Below are 18,466 nucleotides of genomic sequence, written 5' to 3' on the forward strand. Positions count from 1 at the left end.
TTTGGTTGCATGGGATCAATCAAGGTTGTCTTGCCTTGTAGTGGAACTGTTGTGAGAATTGACAAGTGTGAGTGTAATGCCTCTCTTTCTGACTCAACTCAACTATTGACCGTATTGTAGATGTTGCTGATGATCGACTGCCCTTCAGAACGAATTCTTCTGAATGATGAATCTGGGCAGAATATTAACCGTACTCAAAGACAGCTGTGGCTATCGGCATGGACTGCTGCTAAAAAGATGCTGATGGTTAAGTGGCAACCACTTCACACACTTTGTATCCATCAGTGGAATTACTCTTTAATAGAGATTTTATCTGTGGATCTCTGTGTCTGTCTTTGAATTGGACATCCACCCATCCATTCTATACCTCTTATGGTTGCAGGCGGGAGGGGGGGGTAGGTGGATGCCGTGATAGGCTGCTGGAGCATATCCCAGCATTGTTGCCTCACAGCAAGAGGGTTCCAGGTTCGCATGTTCTCCCCTGTGGGATAGGCTGCTGGAGCCAGGACTATGGGGGAAGCCGGAGTACCCGCAGTGCACAGGGAGAACATGCAAACTCCACATAGAAGGGCCCAGACCCGGACTGGAACCCGGAAGTGTCACTGGTGCAGCGACAGTGCGAATCACCACCCTGAATGTACATGTAGTGGATGTGTTGTATAGCAGAATTTCTAAAAAGATTATTGGGGAAGGTGCAATCACAATCACAACGACAAAATAATTTAAAAAGTAAAAAAGAAAAAAAAAAGATAATTTTATTATGATCTGTTTTATTTATTTATCTGTTAGTCAACACCATGGTATACATATATGTTATTGACAAACAGACTGTTTTTGTGGCACAATGTTTGGCTTAAGATTTCTATCACAATGCATTTCATGAGTACAGTTATTGGTTTCAAATGCTAGTAATGAGTGCCCCACTGTGGAAACACATGGAACTGCATCACAACATAGAAGACAAAGGTTGTTTCCAACACCAGGTGACCTCAGCAATGAAGTGATTTCTGTCAGAAAAGATATTTTCTCTTTCACCTTAAAATATGTATTTCACAAAAGATAAGCATGAAAGGAGGGATTCTTGGCAAACTTTTTTTTTATTTATTGTCATTAGAGTTAAAACAGTACATGTGCAAAAAACACTAACTAGAAGTAACAACTGTAACAGCTTGATAAACCGAAGGAGTGGCATTAGATCAAAGAAAACCATGGAGGGAATGTTGTGTCCAAACACTAAAAATGCAATCAAATCATGCTACTATAACACCTGAAAGGCTGCGAAGGAGATGACTATACAATTAATTAAGTTGTTGCATTAGAGAGGAACTTTGGTGGTTAGACAGTGGGAGAAAAGCTTGTCATCAAGCTGCACTTTGAACTTTGCCTGATACCAGTTAATTATTCACTCTACATGGACAGAAGTGTCGAAGTGGTACAAGAACCCGCTGCAGTGGGTCTCTGGACACCAGACAACAATCTCTCTCAAGGCATTCACTGGAAGAGGTCAAAAGTCATTATCCAGGAGTCAGTGGATGACCAGCTATATGTGACTGTAATTGGGTCACATGATGACAACTAAAGAAAAAAACTCACTTCACTGATGAAGGCCTTGAGAAACAGTTAAAACCTCTGAAAAAAGGCTAATAACTTTGGGGTTGAGGTTATTTTAACTGGCATTAATTAAAACTTCGACTTTAGTGTCCTGCAGTGCGCTGTGGGTGCGCACGGTGAAGGAGAAGGACTGACCAAGTCCACATTTCACATCTCTAAGACACATGAATGCTAAAAGCATACAAAAGCCAAAGCAAAGCAAAGTCAAAGGCCACTTTTGATCACATTCATTTGTGTTAAGTAAGTTCCATGATTGCTCAGTGGTGCAGTACTTGCTTCCTCTGGCCATGTGATGACACATTAAGGGAAAACATGAACATGTGCAGGGTATTCAAAATAAAATATTTAAAAAAAATCAACTGGAACTATCCTTTAAATGCCAAGTGCTAAACAAACAGTCTCAGAGAGATAATCTCCACTGCTGATGAGAGCAGCCACTTCATGATTACATCTATAATTCATCATACCTGATCATTTAGCACTTATTAATATCTGACCTATCCGACATTTTCCAAAGACAGTTTTAGTCAATGAATACATGCACAGGTGAGGACAATCACTCAGACATTCGGGTATAAAACAGTAGCAGAAGTAACAAGGCTATCCACTCAGATCCATGGCTCTCTGACCATCTTGACACTGTCAGCTCTCCTCCCGGGTGATCTTGGTTTCACTGGTCCTTCATGCTGAGCACTGGGTCCACCAGTTTATTATGAACATGCATTAAACCTGCAGCAAAAACCAAATAAAAGCATACAGTTAAGCAGAAAATTCCTGAAATGTCTACAGCACTACTCTTTGCAGTGTCGTGTCAGCTCTGATACGACACTAATAGATATGTCATAAAAATATAGCTTTGCAGCCATAAATGCTTTAACAAATTACCAACATTGCGACATGACACTGTTCTTCAGGGTATACCTTAATTGTTAAGTCTATACTTTGATGCTGTTAAAAGTGTATTGCAATACAATGAGAAGTAAAACTCATTTTTTGTGCACCCCATTTGTATCAACAAACAGATACCACTCCAGATTATTCTTCACTTAGGAGAATAAGGATGCTGCTGGTGTAGTTGGTACCTTTGAAGTATTTGACAGTTTTGACTCGTAGCTCGAGGGTGGCATCTTCATCACAAACAAAGATGGTGCGCGGGTGCTGCTGGAAGGCTGAAACAGTCCACATGTGGTTCACTCCCTCCTCTATGGCTTTATACAAAGCAAAGGCTTTGTGTGCTCCTGTGATCAGAATCATCACCTGAGCACAGGACAAAAGTGTTACACTGCACTACTTGCTGTGGATCCAAGAAAGTAGGAACAGAGTTGGGTGGCATATTTGAATCAAATATATGATCTCACTGAAACTGTCAGTTTTAAGATATGTTCAAATAGTAAATATATAGCACAGTATATCTTAACCTGGTTAAATAACATCATGTTTTTTCATTCTGACCTCCTTGGCGTCCATGACAGTTCCTACACCCACAGTCAGAGCCATGGTGGGAACCTTGGAGAGGTCATTGCCAAAAAAACGTGCATTGGCCACAATGGTGTCCTTAGCCAGGGTTTTCACTCTGGTCCTGGAAACAAGGCTAGAACCTGGCTCATTGAACGCTATGTGACCATCAGGGCCAATACCTACAGTGAGACAATGAGAAGGAACCAGACAGAAACTGAGGCAAAGCTATAGTGGATCTATATATAGATATAGATATATTAGGGCTGGGCTTTATTATCGATTTAACGCATTGATTGGTTGGCGCTGACAATTGTTTTGTCGCGCATTAATGCAGTTTTTTTTATTCTAATAACTATTTTTAAAAGTCTGTTGCTCACTAGCTAGCTAACTGTCACTCACTAAAAAAACTGTGTTGATGCACAATAGAGTGATCGTCGGCGTTCATTGATGCGTTAATGTGATGATAATGTGTTAACCTGCCCAGCCCTAACATATATACACACATACATATATGTAAGCACGGCCTGGGAGTTTGAGGGTTCTGCACAGTATCTTAGTTGTTCCTAGGACTGTGCTCTTCTGGACAGAGACCACCAATGTTATACTGTTTTACCTGGAATCTGCTTGCGCCACTCTGGTATAATCGATTGATCTGTCTGTAATCCTACAAAATCCCTGACTCGGTGCAAGTGTACCTGGAAGAACTGATGCTGATTTGAAGGCAAAGGGTGGTCACACCAAATATTGATTTGATTTTAGCTTTCTCTTCTGTTGATTCACGTAGCTTTTTGTTTAAAAGCATTCTTCGTTAACAGCATTCTTTTTTCACGCCTGCTTAAAACCTTTGCACAGTACTGTGCAAAGAAAATTTAAAAATCATGTGCCTGACCTCCTACAAATAACTCAATCCCTCCGGCCTCTGCGATCTTCTGCTCGTAAGCCTGACACTCCGCCTCCAAGTCGTCTGCGTTTCCTTCCAGGATGTGAGCATTGGCTGGTTCAATGTCGATGTGCTTGAAGAAGTTGTTCCACATGTAGGAGTGATAGCTCTCTGGATGTCCACGGGGTAGACCTGGAGAGAAAGAGATGCATTTGTTTTTATCTAAAAGCTGCCCAGAGTGAAGACAGGTGACTTGTTTTTTTGCACTCAAGAGACCATAACCTAATTTTTTGAACACATGTGACACAACATAAATCTAAATAAATAAAACCTTTATGGTTAGCAATGAAACAAAACTCAACAGAAGTACATGTAGCAGGCTGAAATAAGAGTAATGACTTTATATTATCGCTGAAGCGTGTAGTGCACAACATTAACGTTGAATGGAATAAGTCTAAAACGGAGAGAAAGGTTTTAGAAAAGGCTCCACGTTGTATTAGTGAGCCTATAACTCACCTACGTATTCATCCATATTGAATGTTTTCACATATTTGAATGAAATATCTCCATTTCTGTAATATTCAATTAACTTCTGGTAACAGCCATAAGGAGTACTCCCTGAAAGAAAAGAGACACGTTAATATACATCCCGCTTCATACAGGTCAATTTGCAGAAATGCTTTGACCACCAACGCTAGCAGCATATTATTGTTATTTGTGTGAAAGGTGCTCACCTGTAGGCAAACCCAGGGTAAAGTATCTTTCAGCGGACGGACTGAACTGGATGATTCTGTTGCGGATGTATTTTGCTGCCCACTCACTGGCCAGGTCATAGTCGTCCAGAATTACTAGCCTCATTGTATTGGCTTACTAGATAAATAAAGAGAATGTAATAATCATACAGCTAGCTTGAACAACTACCAGAACAGTACAGTGGTAGTATTAGAAAACACCAATCTCTATTCAAACACTTTCAACCGAATGATCATCAAAGTGGTTAAAGTCGGAGAGCGTAATTTCTTTTATTTAAAGTATCTGCCCAAATCTAGCTATGCCTCAATATGAGCTGGCTATTATCCATTATTGCGGTCCAGAACAGTCAACACCATACATAAAGCGGACGCTGAGAACTGTTTTGATTTCTTTAGATGAGTTTGGCCAGACGGCGGCTAAAGTTAGCAAACGAGGCAGCTAGAACACGAGCACATTCTTCCAAGTTCAGTCGAATTAATGTCTATTGTCGAAATGTCAGTTGCTGTCGCTGAGCTAATCTGAAACTTCTGAAATTAGCTGTTCACGTGAAATTCAAAGTAACATTACGTGTTTTTTTTTACCTGCTAAAACAGGCTTTTTGTCAGACGAGGAACCAGGTGTTCAGAAACGGCTGTTTTGTCACATGATGCGTCAACTACCGGTCACGTGACGTCAACGCGGAACAAGGAAGTGCTCGTGGGCCACAGTCGGGGAAAACTGTAACTTCACGAGGAATTTGCCTTGGTGTTTTTGGATGCTTCAGAGAAAATGGGAAAATAAAAAGAACAAGTACTGCAAAACTTAAGCAATATGAATATAAAATAGTGAAAATTCTAAGAAGGTACTTTCCATTAAGAAACTTTTTTGTATCTTTGTTGGGACAGTGATGATGTTAACGTAGCAGACATGACGCTGGGGTCGATGTAAGGACACAGTGAGGCATTTAACCGGCATGCCATATGTCCACTGATATGGATCTATGTGTCTGGAATAAAATTAAACTGAAAATCAATACACCTGTTTGCCAAGTTCACTGGTTGTGTTGTTGGTGCGTGGGTCTGCACTACGTTTGGCACACTGTTAATGCAAGGAGCATTTATAAACTCGATCTTAATTTATGGGTGATGAATTCTTCTGCTTTCATTTACATTCAAATCATTATTTACCCATAGTAACTAACTTTTAGAAGAAGAAAGCCACTACTGACTGATCTGATTCAGTCTGCAAGAGAACTACAACTTAAAGAATGGAGTAAAGTGTCAGACCTGTTCACACAGACTCAGTGCTGTGATGGCAGCCAAAGGTGTATCTACTAAATACTGACTTGACAGGGGTGAATATTTATGCAATCACTTAACATTAGATGTTTTTAATCAATTGACATTACTTTGTAGAAATGTTTTCACTTTGACATTAAAAGGTTTTTTGTAAATGCTTTTGTCAAAAAAAGCCAAACTGACCATAATTCCATTTATAAAAGCAATAGATGGGGAAAACATCCACTGGGGGGATGCAAAAAAATCTAGTTTAGACTCATCTAAATCTATCAGTCTAGAAAGCTCTGAATTAAAATCTTTCTCCAAAAGAGACAAAAACATACACATAACAAGCAAGATAGTTGTGTTTAAAATTTAATCTTGTAACATGCTCCTTAAGAGGGAAAATGTACAATACAATTTTCTATGAATTCCGTTGGCTTCTATCTGCGATGTGGAGTGAAGTGTTGGAGAGGTAGAAGAAAACTGTAAAACTGGTTTCACATTCTTCACCAAGGAAGAACATGGTGACGATGGTCCCGGGATGTCACTGAAGACAGGAGGCTGGACAAACCAGGTATGATGAGACTGTTAAAATGTCCACTTTATTGTTTCTTCTTGTAGTCCTCCAAGTGGGCCAGGACCCATCCAGATGGTCCCAGGATGGCCAGGGACAACATGCCAAGTCCAATGACAGTTTCCTGGACATGAGACAGAGAGGACATCACAGTTCTGTATTCATTTTTCATTTGAACCGTGCTGACAGTGGCACGATTTCATGCAGCCTTGTATGAAGGTTGTCTTCCATTTCTCGAGAGGAAAATGCTCCACTCTGTAACACCACTGTTCACTATTCTTTCACTGTGCAGATTAAGTCTCAGTATCAGCAAACATCCAATATTCAAAAGAACTATGACTGGAATCAGGGCCAAAAATGTGACCAGGATATCCATACAGGAAGGGTAACAATGACAGATGACACCATGGGTTTGTTTTAAATACTTACACAGTTCATATTACTCCTCTCTTCAACAATTCTCTACTTTAACCATAAAGTTCATGCCTTACTTTTGTTCTTTGAAAAGACTGTGGTGATACCATCTGTTAAAATGTTCAATATTATCAAGATCCAAAGCAAAGTGAGCAACTACTCCAGTTGAAACTAAGCTCCAAAGCTTAGTACGTCAGCATTTGAACTTACATTACTTTTTCAGACACTTTATCATCCAGCTGCCTACTTAATACCGTCTACATCCTAGCCCTCTCTGATTTACAGTATGGACTGAATGGAATGAATGTTTTGGGGCAACAGAATGTAAAAATAACATAAAATATACTGAAGCACATAGAGCTCGGTGTCTCTGTTAATGCATAGACGCAACACCAGAGGTTTCTACTTCCATGGTAAGAAAAATAAAATCAACATTCCCTATAAGGCAGCTTCACGACTGTATAGAAAACAAAGTGTTTCGTATTTATGTTTGAAGAAGGCCACGGGGAGACCAGCGTCAACCAGGGCCGGTACTGAGTACGTTAACACAATAAGGATTAACCGGGAACAGACTAACTCACTCCTGTGCAACTGTAAACGGAGCCATCATTTCATGGTTTCATGGACGCATACGTAAGTCACAGGGACAACAGATATCATGGCTAACGTTAACGTTCCGTGTGTTAGCTTTGGCCTAACTCCGTGAGAAGTGGCGCTGTTATTATGAACATACTATGCGGATACATAACCTACTCTACCGGATATCCAACGATTTTCATTCAAGTTATGTATGTTATTTGGACAAGTTTGCTTGTTTGACAAAACACACCCATTTAAAAACTGGCTGCTGGTTTTGACCTCATCAGCCAAGGACAGCAAATGGCTGCTAGCAGTGAGCATGAGCCCAAGGTGGTTTAGCGATAACAGCAGACTTACAACTGCGCCAATATTTTCCTTAGCCGGTCGAGAGTAGAGATTAGCCCTCTGGGTGACGATGGGTCCACGCAGGGCAGGAGCAGCACGGCTCACGATGGTCCTCAGCAGCGGCATGTTTATCTACAACAGTAGAGGTGTACCTTGTCGACTGGAGTTTCTTCGAATGCCGTGAAGAGGAAGTGGATCAATGCGAATGTCATTTCTCTTCTTCTCCTCACCGTAGACCATTCGTGAGTCGCACAGCGCCACCTACTGGATGTAGATGGACATGGCGGTTTGATGTTTTCTCCCTCAGGGATGATAAGGCATTTACATAGTGCATTTTGAAGTACTTCTGTTTCACTCATGTGTATCCATTTCACGCTACTTTTATACTCCAACTGACAGCTGTATTTACCGATCTACTGGTTAGACTACTATTTTTTGAGTTTTAAAGTTTTTTACATTAAAAAAACATGCTAATCATGTCAAACATCCATTCCACTTTTTTGTCACTTTTATTGACATTAATCAGTTGTTAACAGCCACCAAAGAGACATTTCCACTAAATTTCTTACATAGTTTATTTAAAAAAAATACTGACACTCAATAATACCCCCAAAGGTAAAATAATCCACTACTTCACATTTACTTATTTCCCATTAATGATCACAACCAACAACATTCATCTTGTTACTCTTTGTGGCCCAACAGACTGGAAACTACTGGATTTGCACAGAGGGTTGTTGTCAGGGAATGGATACAAAAAGCAAAATCAAAGTCACTGAACATCGCCTGGAGTTAAATTCAAAGCCTGCCTTCAAACAAAGCCTCATGGTTGGGTAAAAACACAGAGTAACCTTAAGACCCTTTTCATTACATTTATATTCATTTGTCTGATTTTCACACCTTGCACCTGGATCCTGGAGTCCAGGATCCCTCTAACACCTTGATTGTACCTACAGTACGTGCAGCCTGTAAAGTGGTCAGTCTTTAGCCTGACATTCAGACACGAACTCAAGTTTAGTTTTGCACCGTCAAATCTTATTGGCCAAAGCCCAGTCTACAGGCAACTCCATGTGAGCGCTAATCCTCTCTTGTGCAGCCTTGCAGCCTGTGTAACATGCAGACTGCCACCTGCTAATTGGGCACAAGGGACCAGTGGTATGTATTAATCCCCTTCACCACATCCCTCCATTCATCCCCCTCTTCTCCACAACAATACCCTACAGATTTTAGTTAGACAAAGTTATTTGCACTCTCTACATCTCTTACTCTGATTTTTATGATCTCAGTTTTTCCTTAGTGCTTAGCTAGTGAGGAGACTGTTTACTTCATTTAGGTGTAATATTTGTCTTTTTTTTGAATACCTAATAACATGGGGATTGATATTAGAGTCAATATTTCAGATGATGTTGAACCTTATGGAGGAAAAAGCGCCTTCACCCAACTGGAGCATAACATTGTGGCTGGATATCTTATTACTGCAGGTAAGGATTAGAAGACCACGTACTGGATTAAAAATACACGAACAGATTTCATTCTGACAATGTGGATGCTGTGCTGTTTCAGTGTGATTTATCTGCTTTATGTTCAACTTGTATCTAAATAATGTAGCTCTCAGAAGTCAAATGCAAATCAGAAGTGCTTGCATTCAGTCATTGTTTAAAACACTCAACACACATTAGAGTTCAGTTTAAAATCATCAGTAGTGAGCTGGGAGGAACACGGGAAACAGTTTTCATCAAAAAATAGCCCCCATATGCCATAGTACAGAAATGTTTTTAAATGAATTTACTGAAACCTTGATGCATTTCCCAGCCAAAATGTTCTACTGCCTGTCTTTCCCAGGCATGCCATCTTGTCAACCACTTCTCTCAAAAACTACAAAGATACATTCCTATTTAGTGTAAGTTATTAAAAGAGGACAAGATAAAACATGATAAAGTGCCCTCTTGGATGTCCTTCCAGTAGAGAAAACATGGTGAAGAGCTCTCTGGGGTGTCCTTTCAGTGGACAAAAACTCAATGTAGTACACTATTGGGTGAAAATTTGCGGGCCTCCACATGCCTCTAAATTGTTAAATAGTTAATAATCCTGTACTGTATACTTGAAGCATGAAACTGCCTGTTGCTATGAGTGGGTATCGTAGGAAAACAAATAAAATATACTGGCTGTTAACTTATGCAGATTCTGTGTCATTGTGCAACTTTGGGTTTTATTTATTGTGTCGAAAAAATATTGTGTTGATAACATAATCCAGAAGGCATTATGTATCTTTCAAAAGTATTTGGTGTTGCAAGTATGTAAATGTAATTTACTCTCAGACACACACACACACACAAAATGTTGGCCTAGCCCTATTGTTGCATTGTAAATCTGTACACAGTGTGTATGTCCAAGTCCTGTCTTATTGTAGCTGTTGAGCACAGAAGTTTTGAAAAAATTGCTTAATGTAAGTTCTGTATTCAGCAAAAATCCTGCTCATTTTCAACATGTATTCGTCAAAAATTGGTTTTTCGTCCAGGTCACATGTTCTCATAGCAACTAACAGTACATTATAGCTGAGATGTCCGTGTCCACCCCAGTAAACGTGGATCAATGGTTTATTATTTGAGTGCTCACAGTATTAAAAAACATTTAATAAATGTTTTTATTCTATTGAAACTCATTTAAAGCAAAGTAAAGCTCCCTCCAGTAATGGAGTTACTGACTCTGAGGATTTGCTGTTTACTCGGATGATCAGGTGGGCGATTAGATCATTAGGTGTTTTCAAAACAGAGTAAACCTGGTAGCATGACATATAGGTAGCATATAAAATAAATAGGTGGACTTACACTATTCAAGGACATTAATGGTTAAAGAAAACGAGTCCATTTTTATCCTTTGAAAAGCTGTTCTGATAGCATTACGTAACATATCCAGTGTCACGCTCGTGCATGTGGGGTAAGAGGTAAGGCCAAAACGTAGACGCTACAGACAGAGCTACAACAGTTCAATGAACTTATTCTCACAATACTAAAAGAGAAAAAGGCTTACAGGATGGTGAGGGAAGGGTCAAATCCAAACAAGGCAGTCCAGTAAGACAAAGTGGGTATAAACACACAAGATAGCAACACAAGATGACAACGAGTGACGATGGGAACACACACTCTAACCACACAAAAGAGGGGAGGATAATGAGAGACAGGTGAGACCAATCACAGCAGGGCCTGCAGTCAAACGTATGAAAACACAGACACAGTTAAAGTTATGCTGACAAAAGACTAAAGTATACTTTTAAAATAAAACAGGAAACAAACTACAAGCAAACCCATGACATCCAGTTGTTGGCTGATGAGATTGGTTGATATGAGATCAGGTTTAATGTTTAATTGCTGCTGCTTAGGATCTGATGACTAACAGCTAATGTCTTTAAAACTGTTCCTGAATCCATAATTGTGCAGTTCTCTTATGGCAACGTTTTGCGCTCTCAGTCAGTCTACAGGACTGGACCGAAACTTTTTTGCACCATGAGCAAAAACAATGAAGTCTTCTTCATATTTTGGATTTAACGGACATGTTTACTTGAGGCGTGTTGTCAGATTTTTCCTTTCGATTTCCATCAGTCTTGTACTGATGACAGCATTTTGAATTTCTTTTGAAAACAAATAGATGACTTTTATATCCTCAGAAAGGCAAAATTATTATGATTTGCAAACATTTTTCAAAAAAGTTAAACAGAATTTGGCGTGTTTTAGAGCTATCAGAAGAAGCGCGTAGAGTAAATGTGGGGTTAGATGCTGCAGGTTTCACTTCTACATCCGTATAATTACACCATTTCATGTCTTCTCTTTCCAGGTGTCGTCAGTTTAGCAAGCAACATTGTGGTGCTGCTGATGTTCGTGAAGTTTAAGGAGCTCCGCACTGCCACCAACTTCATCATAATCAACCTGGCAGTTACTGACATTGGAGTGGCTGGTATCGGTTACCCCCTGTCAGCTGCCTCAGATATCCACGGCAGCTGGAAATTTGGCTACGTTGGCTGTCAGGTGGGTGGAATGTAACCCGCCTTCGTATGTTACATTATGTCGCCGATTGAACGACCAACATATACATCAAAAACACATGTAAAGCGTAACAGTTGAGTAGATGTGTGTGTCATTTCTTTTCCCTTTTTGACATTAAAAACAAAAGTGTTCAAGGTCCTTTCCCATAAGGTCTCATCGCTCACTGCACAGTTCTTTAGTAATGGGGGTGTGAAGGTACAGAAAGAAGATGTGGTTCATGAAAGTTTCCTGGCAGACCTCACACTAGTGAAGCTTGTTTCTGCATTACATGCGTCGATCTCCATACAGTGTAATATATCCGCACCTGAGGGTTACCCCCACAGTTGTGACAGTTTGAATAAATGAACCTTAAATAACCGTCACAGTCCTGCTAGGTACTGTGTGCGGCCTGTTGCAGACTGTAGACCCCTACATGAACTGTTTCAGCAGCAAAGACTGTCATGGCGTTTTTAGTTATTTCATTTCTGACATTAAAATGAAAGAGAGATGGAGAGAGAATTGACTTTGGACTTTGAACCACAGTGATGTATCAGTCTGTAAACCTAAGATGTTAGCTTTAGCTCCTTCCTTTACTTATATCAAAATGTGGAAGTGTGGAAACTATTCACTGCGATTACTACTGTTTAGTCATCATCTATTTTAATTCTGTTACTACTCTGTACAGCTACTACCATTATTACTGTTACTAATACTACTATCATAATCACCTTAGTACCTCCTGTATACTTCATTATCATTATCTACAGTTCCAATATTTCTAGTATTATTACTGCTGCTATGCATCTCTGTTTGTGTGCTCCTTCTCTCACACCCCACCCCCCTCTCCTTCTCTCTCTCTCTCTCTTTCTCTCTCTCTCTCTCTCTCTCAACCCAACCGGTCAAGGCAGATGGCCGCCCATCTTGAGCCGGGGTCTGCTCTGAGGTTTCTGCCTTCTAAAAGGCAGTTTTTCCTCGCCACTATCGCCAAGTGCTTGCTCAAAGGGGGAATGTTGGACTCTCTGTATTACAATTTAATTAAAGAGTTTGGTCTAGACCTGCTCTAATTGGAAAGTGCCATGAGATAACTTTTGTTGTGAATTGGTGCTATATAAATAAACTGAACTGAGATTATTCATAAGACCCGGTCAGAAGCTACGCCAGGCTTGTTGTTCTCCACGTCGTTGTGTTTCTCTAAAACCTCTGAGAATGTTACACAAAGGAACCTGACTTATCCTGAGCAGGCCATGAGACTAAACCTGTGAGCTGGCTGACGCACGCCAACTTGCTACACTTGCTGAATCTCATGGCAGATTATGTGTTTTTCCCTCAGTCCTTGTTATTGTGCTGTGATACTGAGCCACGTGATGCTAATCTACAGTGAGAAGCGGAGTCAAATGTTTTAACTTTGGAGCAAAGGTTCATAGGATCTACTCTGTACATTTGTCAAAAAAATTAACACATGCCCCTTTGTGTGTTCTGATGGATGTGTTAACGTCATGCACTATATAGACAAAAGTATTCAGACACCTGACAGACACATTTCTTTATGGGGCTGTCTTACAGGAGTTGGGCTGGGTCCCTTACTTCCAGTGAAGGGAAATCTTGATGTTTCAGCATACCAAGACATTTTGCAAAATGCTATGCTTCCAACTTTGTGGCAACAGCTAGGGGAAGACCCTTTTCTATTACAGCCATGACATGCCAAGACATGGTTGGATGAGTCTGGTGTGGAAGAACTTGAAGGTGTCTGCATTCAGTCAGTCAATCTACTGCCCTCCACTGGATCAGGATGTAAAATGTCAGCTTTTTTTTTTTTTTTTTTAAATTCATTGAAAAGTGAACATAGACGTACAATAGATTAGTTACAAGCCTGTTTATTAGTCAGTTATCTAATACTGATTGAAAGCCGAGACTACAGTCAGGGCTCCTATCACAGAGCAACCTAACCTGTGTGCTGCAGTGCAACCTTTTCCGACTGATCTACACTTTGATTTGAGTTTTTATGCGGTCGTACAATATGTTTGTCATACTAGTTAAAATCAGAGATGAAAAATGTAGAATCAGTTACGTAAACATAATTAGCACCTATTTGGACAATTGATTCATTTTGACAGTTACTTTTCAAGCAGAAAGGGTAAATATCCACTGGTTCTGTCTTCTCCAATGTGAGGACTTCCTACTTTCCACAAATCATTTCTGTGTTTTTACTTGTGCTTTGGTAAAACAACATGCCACTTAATTTTCAGTTTTTGAGATTCAAACCGTTTTTCCTTTTTTTTTTTTTTTTTTTGACGATATGATTACTCGATTAACCAGTAATGAAAATAATCATTATTTACACCACTTATTAAAATTCCTGAAAAACAGCACCTTCAAACATGTACGTAGATCAAATCACTACAGCACTGTAACTGCAGTTAAGAATAATCTTGGGTGGGGAGGCCTGGTTTACTTCTCGTTTGCTGTCCTGGCCAAACAGTGGCATACAGACACAACTGATTTTTTATGGGTTGGGTGGAACAAATGTCCAACTTTTGTTGAGCAGAAGTGAATGGATTATTTTATGTGTGAAAATTTCCAACTAGTTTGAACCAAAAAAGCTCGAGGCAACATCAAAGCCTGTTGTCATTAAAAGGAGCATTATCTTGATCTGTCTGTTGGAAAAGTTTACATTTCTGTGTTGCTGTCTCCAGATCTATGCAGCTCTCAACATCTTCTTTGGCATGGCCAGTATCGGCCTGCTGACTGTGGTGGCCATCGACCGCTACCTCTCCATCTGCAGACCAGATATAGGTATCTACTTACGGCTGTTTTGCTCCCCAGGCAATGGCTTAATTTCCAATGTAGAATTAAATAGCCAATATACAGTCAGTTGTTATCAAGTGCAGCAGTTCTGCCATAAATCTTCATGATGATTATGATGTTTGGTTTATTTAGAGAGGCGTCTCTTCAGTTTTATGATCATTAAATTACCAGAATCTTTTGACTGTCCCATTAAAACTGTGAGGGAAGGTAACTGACCCAGTCACACCAAGCCTCATCTCTGCAGTATTTACACCTTGACATCAGTCAGAACAGCGTCCCATCCTAAGTGGCTGTGGATCGGGTTTGCATGCATAACTGTGTACGATCAAATGTAGGTATTTGAAAAAGCGGTGCAACTCCTGCTCCTTGAACCGCTAAGATGAGAATATTTTAACTTAATGCGAGCGTAAAAACACAACATGCTGCACAAGAGAGCAGCACCACACCCATGGGAAAGCTGACAACACATTACAGAACTGTTATGTCACTTCTAGCCCGCTGACCATGACAATTTGTTTTTCTATTTTTTTTTTTAAACTTTTATTAAATCCATCAAACACCATCTCTACTGTTGAGATTGCCATGAAAGATTCATAATGAATGGACATGTCTTCTCTCTCCAGGCCAGAAAATGACAATGCGATCATACAACCTTCTTATTCTGGCAGCATGGTTGAATGCTGTGTTCTGGTCTTCAATGCCTATAGTGGGCTGGGCTGGCTATGCCCCTGACCCCACTGGAGCCACATGCACCATCAACTGGAGACAGAATGATGCGTGAGTTATCAGAAGTCTGCAGATGGTATTACATATTTTACAGTAACTGTAACATTTCGTTTAAAAACTACCAAGACAATGCTACCATCACAACTTTTTACTAGAGCCAGACAAAATGCTAAAAGAAACACTGTGTCCACTGCACAGTCAATTCTTCAGACCTGTCAAAATGTACAGAATCACATTCACATTAGGTCATAAAGACAAATTTAAATGATTCTTAGCAAAAATAGTTTTTAATACTTTGTGAACAACATGTCAACAGGAGATTTTTGTCAACAGGGCTGAATTCCCCTTGCAAACATACAGCTGACTGTATGGACTAATTATGAATTAAAGTTGATGAATAGTAAATGGTAGTATTTTTAGTACAGTATAATTATTTAATTAAAAATTATAATTATCCCGACTATAATAATAAATATTAATAATAATGAACACATGTAGTGAATCAATATGTATAATGTGCAGGATTGTACAGCATACATTCATGAATGTATAAAGTATATTGTGTAGTTAATTGGTTGGGTTTGATTCTTTGTTTAAAGGCTAGCCAGACATATGATCAAACATAATTCATTTCATCGGTGTGTGAGCACAAACTATAACTAACTCTGCTTTTCCTCCTCAGCTCCTTCATCTCTTACACCATGGCCGTGATTGCTGTGAACTTTGTGGTGCCCCTGTCTGTCATGTTTTACTGCTACTACAATGTGTCAGTCACTGTGAGGAGATACAAAGCCAGCAACTGCTTGGACAGCATCAACATCGACTGGTCAGATCAGATGGATGTCACCAAGGTGAAAACTGAGCCACAATGAGACCCTTCCTTCCTCTGCTCTCCTGTCACTGAGTTAGTGTTCCGGTTACACTGGCATGCGGCTTTGGTGTGGGCTGCCAGTTTTAGGGTTAGATACAGTCATCTATCGTCTTCACTGGCCGTCAGTCAATCAATCACTGAGTTTTTACTGCATTTTGCTGCTTAACAATGTGTTATTTGTGAAAAGCATTCACTGTGTAACCACAGCAGGGATGTGAAATGCGATCAAGGTCTCACCGTATCTGAAATTCAATATTGATGCAACCGATGTCGGACTGTCGTGTTACAGTTGCATTTTTCTTTTGACCGCGCAGAACTCATCTGTATTCTGTTTTAATTAATACGGCCAACACAGAATGAAATAACTGATCGTATAATACATAAGTGAATGCCTGCTAATTTCAGACCACTAGGGGTCTACAGATTCCACACTATCAAGTACCTTTGCTGTGGGTTTACTTGAGCAGGGAAAGCATAACAGGGGAATGACTGAGTCCCTTTTCTACAAGGCTTTCAGCAGTGTTAGCATGCCATGTCATTTTCTTCACAAAGGTATTTCACCAGAAAGACGGTCTTGTCTTAAAACTGGGCGAAAAGATACAAATATTTTTGCAGCTGTTGGTACATAATTAGAGAAAACCAAGAAAAAGAACTGTTTTCTCTTCACTCAAAAGGCAGAAAACCTACAACAGCCAGATTGCAGGACATCATCAAAAGGCTCTGGCTGATGAGCATTGCTTAATTTATGAAACAGGAAGAAGTAAGGTGGCTGACACATATACAGTACACTAAAATATGTTTCTGAAAACATTTGAGGCAAGAAACAGCCAATGAACATCAGCACTGTTTTATTTTATAGTTTGATCTGAGATATCTCAGAGTCCATTTTCACAAGACAGGAAACAACATGGCGGTGCCTCCTGTTGACAAGTTTTCTTTGTTGGAGATTTCTAGAAACATTTTAGGTGAGAAATAGGAAGCGATTTAGCAGAATCTAGGTTCATATGTGATCAACACTGCCTTGTCTCACAGTTTGATTTGAGGTTGGTGCGAAGCCCCAAACAACACTGTAATGACACAAAACTGGTTGAAAACTGGCGATGTTTCCCTTTAATAGAAGCTACATCACATCTCTGTTGCTGTATTTGTGACTGGTAGATGTCCATAGTGATGATCGTCATGTTCCTCGTGGCCTGGTCTCCGTACTCCATGGTGTGTCTCTGGGCATCGTTTGGTGACCCGAAGACTATCCCCGCTCCCATGGCTATCATTGCGCCACTCTTTGCCAAGTCCTCCACCTTTTACAACCCCTGCATTTATGTCATCGCAAACAAAAAGTGGGTATTTTCTTTTCATTACAGATAACACATAATATATTAATAGTTAATGTGAGTCCGATATGTGCTAGTTTTTAATGTGCTGGTGAGATGTCGTTATGGAGGGTAGAGAGGGGCATGTGTGCAAACACTAAATAACATGTAAATTATCTTCTCCTGCAGGTTCAGAAGAGCCATCATAGGGATGATTCGATGTCAAACCAGGCAGCGAATCACCATCAATACCCAGGTTCCCATGACAACCTCCCAACAACCTCTGACCCAGTGAGGTGAAGTCGCATCGGTATCATGTATTACTATACCATGGCATTAAATCTATGTATAGAAGATTGCTTGGATGAAACGTGAATCATTATCAGTGTTTTTCTTTCTAACCTACCGCACTGTGGTGTTTACTGTGTAAATTCCACTGGCTAACTTGTGTTCCAGTTACTCCAAAATCAAACTGACAAAGGCAGTCTTTCTGTGTATGGATCGCTTTGGAAAAAGCCAAAAAAAAAAAAAAAAGAAAGAAAAGAAAAGAAAAAAAAAGAAAAGGAAAGTTCATCATTCTTTGTTCCTGCATGTTTTATGCTGATACAGCCAACTCTTCCATCTGATACAAATTTAGTGACAATGATGTAGCTTGTGTCACTATGACAAGTAAGCTTATTGGGCAGGTAAAACTTTAAAATGTAACCTTATTTTTCGGCATATTTTTAAACTCAGCCAAGTTGTTGGTGGATGAGTGTAGCTGAATCTATTTTGCAAAAGAGAAAGTTTTCTTCTGTTTTTCACCTTTGCACACTTTAATGCAGTGAAACAAGAAAACCTAAAAATAATTGAAGAATAGATT

General features: G+C 39.8%; 3 protein-coding genes across 3 annotated transcripts; 1 reads left to right on the plus strand and 2 right to left on the minus strand.

Moving 5' to 3' along the window:
• Nucleotides 1-1,078: 1,078 nt before the first annotated feature.
• On the minus strand, nt 1,079-5,431 carry LOC124072092 (glucosamine-6-phosphate isomerase 2). The gene is made up of 7 exons (XM_046413257.1): nt 5,284-5,431; nt 4,684-4,819; nt 4,466-4,567; nt 3,959-4,141; nt 3,064-3,248; nt 2,694-2,868; nt 1,079-2,340 (listed from the first exon to the last, which is right to left on the minus strand). Exons 2-7 carry the CDS (start codon nt 4,805-4,807, stop codon nt 2,282-2,284), a joined length of 828 nt encoding a protein of 275 aa, XP_046269213.1. The 5' UTR covers nt 4,808-4,819; nt 5,284-5,431; the 3' UTR covers nt 1,079-2,281.
• An 886-nt stretch (nt 5,432-6,317) lies between these two features.
• On the minus strand, nt 6,318-8,077 carry LOC124072093 (cytochrome c oxidase subunit 8A, mitochondrial). Its single transcript, XM_046413258.1, has 2 exons — nt 7,886-8,077; nt 6,318-6,659 (listed from the first exon to the last, which is right to left on the minus strand). Exons 1-2 carry the CDS (start codon nt 7,997-7,999, stop codon nt 6,564-6,566), a joined length of 210 nt encoding a protein of 69 aa, XP_046269214.1. The 5' UTR covers nt 8,000-8,077; the 3' UTR covers nt 6,318-6,563.
• Nucleotides 8,078-8,833: 756 nt separating this feature from the next.
• Nucleotides 8,834-18,103, plus strand: rrh (retinal pigment epithelium-derived rhodopsin homolog). Its single transcript, XM_046413259.1, has 7 exons — nt 8,834-9,354; nt 11,705-11,895; nt 14,586-14,685; nt 15,321-15,474; nt 16,106-16,274; nt 17,453-17,631; nt 17,794-18,103. Exons 1-7 carry the CDS (start codon nt 9,243-9,245, stop codon nt 17,897-17,899), a joined length of 1,011 nt encoding a protein of 336 aa, XP_046269215.1. The 5' UTR covers nt 8,834-9,242; the 3' UTR covers nt 17,900-18,103.
• Nucleotides 18,104-18,466: the final 363 nt, after the last annotated feature.

The sequence above is a fragment of the Scatophagus argus genome, chromosome 15 (genome assembly GCF_020382885.2).
Source record: "Scatophagus argus isolate fScaArg1 chromosome 15, fScaArg1.pri, whole genome shotgun sequence".
In the NCBI taxonomy this organism is placed as follows: domain Eukaryota; kingdom Metazoa; phylum Chordata; class Actinopteri; family Scatophagidae; genus Scatophagus; species Scatophagus argus.